Here is a 12,249-nt window from a genome sequence, read left to right as displayed (position 1 = left end):
TTATCTTTCTAATGATATATACATATGTATATATATACGTATATATGATTTATACTTTATTTTAACATGTAAATATGTTATTATAAATTATAACTCATTCATACGAACTCCATTTTTGGTATTCTTTTTCTCAAAATTCTTATTTTAAAGAGTTTTCTTTTTGGTGGATTTAGCTAAAAGTCAATCATTCTCTTCGTAGCTTTTACGTCATACATGCATTGTGCGCAGCTGACTTTTATATATTATAAAAATCATATCTAATTCATACGAAGTTGGATTTCTACGAAATTTATATTTTCGGGATCGGGAAGACGTGTACTTTTTAAATATATAATAATATATATGTTTTGACGCACTTATTTTTATGATTTACGGATGATTCGACTAATTTTTCCTATTTTATTATATTATAATAATCATAGAACACATAATATTCATATAATTCTTCTTAATTACGTTAAATAGGTTATAATTGTTGACCCTAAACATTACTTTGATTATAATTATTTATCCTAGATAATCTTCTATAAAAAAAATCATTTTTAACGTTTATTTTCTTTAAATTGATTAGCCTGAATCTGCGAGCGTTACATTAGTCCTCAATAGATAGAGTGTATGCAGTTAGCCGACACATCAACTTGAAGATTATTGTTAGAAATTATGTGAGATTCGTGTATATTAAGCATAACTTGATCCGAGCATCACATGATTTTTGCATGGTTGATTCACCATTTTTTTCATGATCCACAACATCATTGTTATAGAAATGAAACGGTCACAATCCAAGATCAGCATGGCATTGCCATATAAAATGCAAAATATGACAAAATATTATGACTTTTTTTTTTTTTTTTTTTTGTATATTGTTCTTTGTATCTTTAATAGTGTTTGATCCTACAATGAGTGTATTAGTAGTCAGTAGATATGCAAAATTCCATACAAAGTGTTTATAATTAAACTTCTCACATATAAAGATTATTTTAAGTATTCTACCATTGGGTCTGGTGGGGTCATGTGGCTTGTTAACAAAACAGTTCAAACGATACACTCGGTTCAAATGATACAATTTGTTATCTATATCTATTTATATTTATTTTGTTAAAAAGCGTCGATATTTAGAGAAAGTAAATATGGAATTAAATTTTTGTTGGTGGTCTTTAAAATACAAATCCGCCGCTATTTAAGCCCGAGAACTCCACCCAATATAGTGTAAGTGAGAGAAACAAAAAAGATTACTTTAGATTCTGTAGCAGCGGCAGATTGCGAAAGTATTGTTGTAGTATAGCCAACCCCTTCAGATTTCAGAGAGAGAAACACCTTACTGTGTTTTTACTGTGTGTGAGAGAGATAGAGAGATTAAACCCCCGGTGAAGATGATAGCTTATTTAGAGCATTTCGTTCACGAGAACGACTCCGACGCCATGCTCCAACAAGAAGACGAAGAAACAGCTTCTAGATTATGCCAAGCCATGGACCTTCAAGGCACTATCGATTACAGGTCTACCGGCTACGCCGGAAAAGACTTCGGCGGCTTGCATGCATCAACGCCGTTCGCCGTCATCAGACCTTCCGGTAGCCACGACATCGCAAGTGTCATCAGATTCGCGTCTCAATCGCCGAATCTGACGGTGGCGGCAAGGGGGAACGGTCACTCTATCAACGGTCAAGCCATGGCCAACAGAGGACTCGTCCTCGACATGAAGGAGTCTTCCGATGCCGGAATTGACCTCATCCGCTACACCGACGGTTACGCCGTCGACGTCGGCGGTGGAGCATTATGGGAAGACGTGTTGCGATGGTGCGTTTCGGAGTTTGGTTATTCCCCGCGGTCGTGGACGGATTACCTAGGGTTAACCGTCGGCGGAACGCTGTCTAACGCCGGTGTTAGCGGTCAGACTTTCCGTTATGGTCCGCAAACGTCAAATGTAACGGAATTGGAAGTTGTTACAGGTAACGGAGACACCGTGATCTGTTCCGACACCCAAAATTCGGAGCTTTTCTTCTCCGTTCTCGGCGGACTTGGACAATTCGGTATTATTACTCGGGCTCGGGTCCTGGTTCAACCCGCCCCGGATATGGTTGGTATTTTCGTCAATCCTTTAACTAACTACTATATTGTACCTTGTGCATTAGAAAATTGTACGCACATTTTTGCTGAATCTTACACGTTTACGAAACGCAATTAGGTGAGATGGATAAGGGTAGTATACTCCGAGTTTGACGAGTTCACCCAGGACGCCGAGTCGTTAATAACCCAGTCAGAAGGCGAGTCGTTTGATTACGTTGAAGGATTCGTGTTTGTTAACAGCGACGACCCGGTAAACGGATGGCCATCAGTGCTACTTAACCCGGATCATGCATTCGACCCGACTCCCATGACCCGATTCGACAACCCGGTTTTGTATTGCTTAGAAGTCGCTTTACATTACAACAAGGGAAACTGCTCTACAACAGTCGATACAGTGAGTCTCTCTGTCTTTTCTTGATCCTATGCATCGCACCTCATCTTTTTTATAGTGCTCCTTGTTTCTGATATTAAAATCACTTTACCACATCAACTTTTCGCCATTCCAATGTTACTTTTTTTAAGCATATAATTGGATATATATATATATATATATATATATATATATATATATATATATATATATATATATATATATATATATATATATATCTTCACAATATTTAACCAATCATTTTTTTTAAATAAAAATAAAAAGAAAACATGGTATTTCTAATTTCTATTTATTGGCAAGCATAACATAAAAGAAGAATTATTAATTTATTCATATGAGCAAAGTCATATAGGACATGCATGTATATATTTATAACCATATGCTTTGGTGGAAAATATATTATATTCTTTAGGCCCCATTGTTTTAACTTTCCACATTTATTAATTATCCTTTTCTTTTTATGGCACAATGGTTTGGAATTGTGGTTTACTAAAAGATGTTCAAATCGCATGAATATATGATGGTACGATTTGTTTTATATATTTATGTAAAAGTAGATGATGACAACATACGCAATCACCATAGCATCTCCCCTACTTCAATCTTAGTTATATAGATAGCATCACCATGTATCCAATTATCCATGTGGCATTTTTACTAAAAAAAAAATTATGTTTTCACAATTATTATTCCAAAAAACAAAAAAGATAATGAATCGAGTAAAGTTATGAATCCTAACTCCAATGATTTCAACTTTGGCTAATCAAATATTATTATACAACTTTGTAATAATCACTTTAAACACAATTATAACATATTTAGTTTTGCCTTTTTATGAAAAGATGGGAGTGTAATAAATACGAGGGTTGACTATATTGACCTTGGTTAGTGCATAAAAGCATGTCAATATAGGATGTTTGACTATAGTACGGGTGAAGCGAGCGAAAAATAAAATAAAAGTCAAAAGAAAATATTCGTCAAGTGTTTACCTGTACACGTGGCAGTAGAATAGGCGAGGAGGTCCGTTTATTTGTGTGTCTACCGATGACAGCATGGATGGGAATGGGTGATATTACCATTTTATCCCCCATCATCAGCTACCCAATACACAGTTGTTTTTAGAAAAACTGACAATAGGCAACTACAGTATCTTCCATTGGATTCTCTGACACAAAGTAGCAAAACCAACCACAGAATTTGGTCATATTTACGAGATTGACACCCGTACTTGACACTGGTGAGAGCATATTGTCTTTGTCCTAAATGGCCAAAACATTAATATTGTTCACCGTAAGCGTTTCCAGTGCGCTGTCGTTTTGCTGGTCATTGAGATTTTGGGTGACGTTTTCGGTCCCCCACTACTTGCTCAATACCCCATCTTTTGTCGCCTGCTTTTGAAATTACGTTTTTGCCCTTGCTTTTCATAATCATAATCAACAACAGTTCCTTTTTTCTGAGTTTTTTTTATTTATTTATTTAATTTTAATTTTAATTAGAGAGTAGAGAAGTTGCTTGGACGGCTGAGATTTATGGAGGACACCCAATTCCAGGTGGACCTCACCTACGTGGATTTCTTACTACGTGTAAAAGAAGCCGAGAAACAAGCAAAAGCAAACGGCATATGGGACACCCCACATCCTTGGCTCAACCTATTTGTGTCCAAAACCTCGATCATGGATTTTGATCGTTTTGTGTTCAAGAAAATATTGAAAGATGGCATTGGGGGGCCTATGTTGGTCTATCCTATTCTGCGAAGCAAGTAAGTAATTCTCCTTCTCCTTCTCATAATATATAATATATAATATGATATCATCTATCATCTCATTTCCCTTGACATTGACACTATTAAATATATATGTAGTCCCAGATTATCCTTTAAAAAAATCCTTAAACGTCCAATCTCCCACTATAATATTATATATTCAAATCTTCCATCCATCTATGGAACTTTTTCATAAAAAGCCTATTTGACAGATAAATTCGTTTTTACTTTTTAGTTATCGTAATTTTTATTTTTTGGTTTTTGTGTATACATTTAAAAGTTACCAAACTACTTTTGTCAAATAGTTTTGTCAAACACATCCAAAATCTAATCTAGGAACAGAGTAAAGATATAGAATCAATCGGCGCTCGATTTTGATATTTAAATTAGGGACCACGAGGTTAACGTGTTGTGGGAAGGATAAAATTAGTTGAAAAGAATAAAAAGGCCACGCGTGTAGTGATGATGGTCACGTGGAGGACGGGCTACATGTCGTCCCATGTGGTGGATTGCCGATTGCGATTGCGATTGCGACCGTGGTGGGGTACTACAATAGAGAGAGGGTGACTAGTGAGATCAATTTGATATGGTATATGTTGACTATTTTGCTTAGATGGGGTGGTTAAGATCTTCTTAGAAAAATGAGGTCATACAAACCATGTACTTTGTTCACGCATGATTATTTTTCTACTAGTAGACTTCTCTTACAACCATTCATTTATTATAGTCTTGATGCAAAACATAGTAAAGTAGTTTCATTTAAATTTGTGAAAGAAAAGTATCCTATTACTTTCATTGATTTGTTTATTATTATATCATATTGATTTTCCTTCCTCATTTTTTTTTTATTAAAAGTTGTCCTATTATATCAATCATATTGAAATTCAAAGTGGTGTGTGAATTGAATTTGGTAGAATTTTTAAACTAGGATACGTTAAATATGAAAAACGAAAATATAAACTTATAAAATAAAATGTTACTGTATCCAAAAGTTGTTATTTTTGTTAGGTTAAATACAATAAATTGCACTTTGTTATCATTTATTTGATTATTATAATATAATTTGTATAGTATATATTTTAATTTTTCTTAACAAAATTATAAAAATATGACACCATAGTAAAGTAATAAACAAAAGGAGGTTACTATTTTTGTATTATTTATAGTATAGGTTAAAGTATTTTAGGTGGGACTTGGGAGATAAAGGATTTGGGAAGAGGGGTAAGAAGGTAATTTAGATGGTAGTGTATTATACTATTATCTTTTGATGGAAAACGAGATTCCCAAGTGATGTAGCAATCGGAGCAGTCTCTGGCGAATCAGAAACGACAACGCAAACCCGTTGGGCCCATTCCTTACAATGACACCATATGGTTCTACTTCATTTTCTTCCTGACCAAAATGTCCCTATCTTATACCCCATACAAACATTTTCATCATTTTATTTATTTTGTTTTTCTCATCAATTTTATTTCCTTTTTATTTTTCTTGATTGAGACTCCATCTTCCCTCATCATTGTGTACATTTCATTGTGGTCCTTTCTTTGTTTTGGACCACCACATTTTAAAGATCAAATCAATATCTTCTTGAGATAATTTTTTGTTTTTGTTTATTTGTTTTTTTATAATCGATTAGGTGGGACGAACGTGCATCAATAGTATTACCCGAAGGAGAGATCTTTTATATAGTTGCATTGCTCCGGTTTACAAACCCGTATCAAAAGTCCCCTTCTGTTAGAGATTTGGTTTTACAAAATCAAGAAATCATACAAACTTGTGTTAGAAGCGGATTCGATTTCAAGTTGTATCTTCCTCATTATAATACTGAAGATGATTGGAAGCAACACTTTGGGGATCGATGGTTGTGGTTCGTGGAGATGAAATCGAGATACGATCCGATGGCTATTCTTGCACCGGGGCAAAAGATTTTTACAAGACATGATGAGTCTTGTTGATTAATCCATATGGTTGTAGGGTTGTACAATTATTTTTTTGTTACAAATTTTATATTCTGTTATTGACTCTTGTATTTTTTTTTTTTCATTTTAGTTTTTTGTGTTCAATTGGGAAAGGAAGAAGTTTCAAGCAAACAATGTAAATGAATACTTTTGGGCAACCAATTTTGATCCATTGCTTTGATTGTTTACATGTTACTTTCATATATAAATTATGATATTTGATTTTGTAACACCGTAAATTTCAAGACAAATTTTTCATTGAAAATAATCATTTTATTCTTAGAAACACTTGTTTAAAATCTCATTCATAGTTGATTTACAAAACATGACTCCATTTTCACTTGCATAGAAAACCAGGATCCTCCAAAATATGACTATTTTTCTGGTGTGTACAATCAAGCCGGTGCTGTCCCGTGATACTGAAAGAAACTTGAAAAACATCACACAAAACACTGTAAGCACGAAGCTTAGTGAGTTCCCCAAAATACTACACATAACACATATTAGCCACTCGAGGTTATAACTCTATGGGTCCGTGCACCCAAACTCTGTGAACCCTCAGGTTCTAACTCTGGGAACCTTCCGGTTCCAACTCTATAAACATGCACAACACAAATCACATAGAAATAATGCAGTACAACACATCACGTACATATAGCATACAAATACTCTGATCACATAACTTTGGTTACCTACTCAAGGTAAAGTATAGTGAGAAGACTCACCTGGCTAGCAGAAAGCAGATATCCCCACACTTGAATCTCGAACTCGCCACCGCCTAACACGTAAGGTAAATACTCTCATGAATATAACTCTAGAGACTAGAATAAATCCTCTCATAACACCCTCTTATGGGTAAAAGACTATTTTACCTCTCTCTTGGCCCAAAGGTCACATCGCTGACCAAACCCTAAAAGTCAACGGCCAACCCTTGGTCGAAATCAAAGTCCTCAGTCTAAGTCAACCCCTGACTGACCCTACTCGCTGAGTCAACCCTGTGACTCGTCGAGTTCCCATAATCAGAACTTCACTCAATCTGCGACCTAACTCGCCGAGTCACCCCGAGACTCGCCGAGTCCAACAACTCTGAGTCCACTCGCACATGGCTCACCGAGTCATCCCTCGACTCACCGATTCTCGACTCAACCAGAGAATATTTGGGACTCTTCGACAAGACTCGCCGAGTCCAAATGGACTCGTCGAGTCCAAGGCTATCTTCAACCTACTCGCCGAGTTGTTCTTCCAACTTGTCGAGTTCCAGGCCATCTTCAAGCAACTCGTCGAGTCGCCCCATGTGACTCGTCGAGTACCACCGGTCTGAATCCATACAGAAGCATCTCAGGCCATGCAATTGATCCAAAACATAGATCTAGTCTCCTACCACTCATCCATCACGTAAAGTGGCAAACTTTACGTGAATCCAAAGTGATCTAAGCCGTTTGCACATTGGGGCTAGGGTTTGGGACATGTAAGCTTCACTAAACACTCAAACACAGGGACTTTCATGCTCTCTGATTCTTCTCCCTTCCAGATCTGAGGTAGCAACCTCAGATCTAACCTCTAGACTTCCCATTTCATCCATAGACAATTTCTCACAAACCCCAAAATGAAGAAACAACATAACAACAGGTCAATAACGAGATATTACCTCTAAGTGATGTCCCAACTGCAATGCAATTCGAATCCAAGCAAAGCCCCTTGCTCCAACCCTTCAATCTTCCCAAAATTCCTTCAACCATTACTTCTCCAAGCTCCAATCCACTCAACAATGGTGCTTCTCCGTGATTTAGGGTTTTCTAGGGCTCAAGGGGTGATAAAGAGGCTGGGAGGAAAACATAGTGATCTTTATATAAGGCTCAACCCCGAGAATTAGGGTTTTCTCCACTCAGCGCCTACTCGCCGAGTCCATTACACTGACTCGCCGAGTCGGCCACTTAACACGCGACCAAGTCGCGACTCTACTCGCCGAGTCCGCACATGGACTCACCGAGTCACTCTTTCCCGATTTACTCTTTTAGCCCTTCAACTCTACTCTTGATATTTCAGGATGTTACAGATTTATAATTAAAATATATCTTTTAACTTTTGTTGTCATATTATTTGATTCATGAAAATGAAACTACATGATTTCATTCATAAACGGGATATTTCAAGGAGATATAAATGTACGTTTTTTTTTGTCATCTTATAACATTATGCTTTTAATGTCTTATTTGTTAAAAATAACTAGATTGTAACTGTGCCTTAAACGCGGGGAAAATAAATTAAATACATCTTACATTAATAGGTGGCATTGTTTCAGGTGGAATTTTAATAAAAAATGTTAGTTAGGTTCATTTTTAGACTTTTTAAACCAAACTTATTAAATAAAAATATTTAATATTTATATTAGAACAATTTGATTATTAATACAATAATTTTTAACATAAACGATCCACATGATCTTTGTTTTATCACAACATGATACGACTTCTTGATTAAAACATATTGTATAGTAGCTTTATGAATTGACTTTGTCCGGTGTACCAATCTCCATGGAGGCTCACATGACTCTTTTCATATTGGCCCTGTAAAACCAAAAGCAACAATAAGTTGTTATATGTACCAACAACATTAAATTCTACAAAAAAATTTGATAAACATTACACATTAAGTGCATTATCATAACCATAAACATCAAATTAAGATACTTTAATTTGATAAATATAAAGTATTTTTTCCTTATAAGAATTAAAATATGATTTTTCAGGCTACACCCAATCACATATACATATCTTCTGATCAAAGAAATTATTACAAGAAAAAAAACATGTTATTAGGTTCATAATTTGCCAAAGGTTAACACTAATAAATAATAATGAATTTTCACAAATCTTGTATTTTGGTTACTGCATCCAACTAACAAATGAAATTCAGTATAACTGATTGATTCAAGAAGAGCATCTATGACTTCTTGTAGCTAAATTTGGGAAAATGCGAAGACCTACCAAGATATGAAGGAACGGTCTATGAGGCTACAGTTGGTTTCTGGAGGGCAATAGAAATTCAAAATCGTTAGCACATATCTTTCCTACCTGCTTCAATTATTAAATTTAGATCAAACTTGTCAAAATCAAATTATAAAAAAAAACCCAGATATATAACCTAGCAATCAAACAACATATTTTTCATAGAAATGAATATAACAAATCCACAATTTATACTTTATATAATATTCTTAAATTATATCTTACCTTTTCATCTTTAATGGTTACTAACACCTCTTTCTGCATTATTGTTGTGACACGCGTGTATATCAAAAATAAGATAAATAACTTTAGAGAACGAATGTTGATAGAGTGACCCTTCATTGAAAACGCAACAAAATTATTTATAGAGCCGCTAGGATTCTTCTATAGACCGCTAGAAGATCTCTATAGTGACAACCGGTGTGACTTCTATGAGAACGCACCATTTAAAGTAACAGTTTTGATTAATGTAAGTGAAAAATCATTTGGAATACTTACCAATTGTTATTGTTTCTACTTGAATGTGAACATTAACATTCTTGTAGAGAAATAGAACTTCAAATGAATCCTACATAGCCAAATCCACAAACATGACAACACAAAAGGAAGCCTAAATTGATATATAACCAATTAGGTTTTGTTGAACAATCTTTTCAATTTATCAAAATTTTATTTTATTACAAACCTATATGAGTAATCAATAATCTTAAGCAAGTGAAAGATGTAATTGTTAATTTAAAGCTAGTAAAAAAATACAATATTGTGAAATTGTTTATAATTTGCATGTTTGCTTATTGTCCTGGAGGTACATAACCACTTGGACATGTATTATTATTAGATTAATTAGTGCATTAATTACATTATAGAATATGAAATTTAACAATTGTGCAAATTCATTTACACTTGATTTATTAATAGAAAATTGACAAATTTATAGTCATAAAAGTATACTTATTTCAACAATTTTTTTACCAAAATTAGTAGAAATCCGGGTTTCTTGAAGAAACAAATCAAATACACAAAAACAATATAAATAAAAAACAAAGAATTGAGCAAAGAACATTTGAAGATAATGTCAGAAAGGTATGAACAATATGATATTTTTGGCACTTTTCAATATAGTCATGGTTAATGTTTTCTCATCTTCAAAATGATAAGTACAAGTGAGTAGAGAAAACAAATTGATAAGCATAAAAATAAGCTTAATTGAAAAAATTTGTTATCAAAGTTAATGGAAAATATTTTTTTCGAATTACTCAATTATTAAGTATGTATGATATTACCACTAAGGTATTTAGAGTTTTGCATCATCCTCAAGCTTCAATACAAACATCAACAAATGCTCATCACTTTCAAGTAAAATTCTCAGCAATTCAAACTTAAATATAGTAAATATAATCAATAACATTATAAAAAAGGGTAAGTTTAAGAATAAATACATACAATTAATGAGTTAGATAGTTGGAAATCGAGCAATAGTAATTTAACATGTATCAAACTGATTATTACTTTCAAAACTTGAGGTATTTACTATATTAATAAGATTTAAATTCAAGATGACTGTTTTTCCCTTGATGAATTTTGGTACCATCGATGAGAAAGAAATAGAATAATTATGAAGATATATCATGTTGAGTTGCAAACATATAGGATGGTCAGTACATAAATTACGACTTTAAATTTGGAGAGGATTTGAATTTTGAATTTTGAATTTTATTTTAGAGATAGAGGAAATTGGTAAAGGTTTGAGCGGAAACATTAATGGACAATGTGTTTGACCAAACATTGGTCAATATGACATAAACAATTTGATCTAATGGTGGAAAATGTATAAGTGAAACACAATTTTATTTAGACATAGATATCAATCTTCTATTTTGTAAATGTAAACGTCTTAGTCTTCGTCTCTCTCTAGCATCATTGTAATGAATTTTATTATTTAAATCTATAAAATTTTATGATACCATTAATATCTAAAAATAATAATATTTTAATGGTAAATATTACTAATAAATTTATCAATAATTTCAATAGAAAGATAAATAATTGTTTTATAACGGTTAAAAGATTTATAAAAGTTTACAATTTCCTAAAAAGTGGTAGTTTTCTAATATTTATATTGAGGTTGTAATGAATAAAATTGTAACAATGTTGAAATATTCACATTCAAACGAAATAATAGAGTAAAATATGATTAAATTTCTAAATTTATCTGAGTTTAAACCTAAAAGGAAAATAGATGAATAATTCAACATTCCATAAAACTCAAAATGTATTCAAATGATCAAAATTCTAACCCAAAAACGAATAGTATGAAATAAGTCATCAAAAATCAAACCCCAAAACCAAATAGTATGTAACAAAATATGAAATAAATAATATTCAAATCACTCAACTACTCAAACAAAATCATGAAAATCATATATTATTTATCTTGCTTTGGAATTAATAGTTTTGGCTTGGCTTCTCTAGAAGTACGATTTGTCATTGATGTTGATGGTCGTTTGTTTGAGGACATGGTTGTTAGATTATCAACATCTTAAACATCTTACAGGTTGCATTTTAATTCTTCATGTCCATACATTTTTTTTAAAGGATGTTCACTTGGTTAGTGGACTTGTTGCAATGTTTTTATCAAGATTCGAAGCGGGTGTGGCGTTATCACCAGTAAACGAAACATCCTAAATGTAGAAACTAAATTCATATGTCAATCTAAAAGTTAATAATATTTTAAAGTTTTTAAAATATTAGATTTAGTTATATTATATTTAAAACCTTCTAATTTAATGTGTCTTGAGATCTGACTTCTGCCAATAAAACATTAAACGAATCGGATTCTGGCGCCTACATTTGTAGTACATAGAAATATGTTAGTTGGTCAACTGAAATATAAAAAACGAAATTTAATAAGTGTAATGTTTGTAGTATTGTTCGTAAAAGAATGTTTCCTGTTCGATGTTAAATTTTTTTCCAATTCAACAATGATTGTTTTATCAGCAATGAAGTTTGAGATTGCATAACCATCAACTTTGTTCTTAAAATTATAATGTGAAATTTGAATT

The 12,249-nt window shown here is 33.0% G+C and overlaps 1 protein-coding gene across 1 annotated transcript; it reads left to right on the top strand.

Moving 5' to 3' along the window:
* The first annotated feature begins 1,181 nt into the window (after positions 1–1,181).
* On the top strand, positions 1,182–6,367 carry CKX7 (cytokinin oxidase 7). The gene is made up of 4 exons (XM_078963111.1): positions 1,182–2,078; positions 2,187–2,462; positions 3,956–4,218; positions 5,858–6,367. Exons 1-4 carry the CDS (start codon positions 1,374–1,376, stop codon positions 6,174–6,176), a joined length of 1,563 nt encoding a protein of 520 aa, XP_078819237.1. The 5' UTR covers positions 1,182–1,373; the 3' UTR covers positions 6,177–6,367.
* Positions 6,368–12,249: the final 5,882 nt, after the last annotated feature.

The sequence above is a fragment of the Lactuca saligna genome, chromosome 7, assembly GCF_052625555.1.
Source record: "Lactuca saligna cultivar CGN05327 chromosome 7, ASM5262555v1, whole genome shotgun sequence".
Taxonomy (NCBI): Eukaryota; Viridiplantae; Streptophyta; class Magnoliopsida; order Asterales; family Asteraceae; genus Lactuca; species Lactuca saligna.
This window is presented reverse-complemented; position numbering and strand designations above follow the sequence as displayed.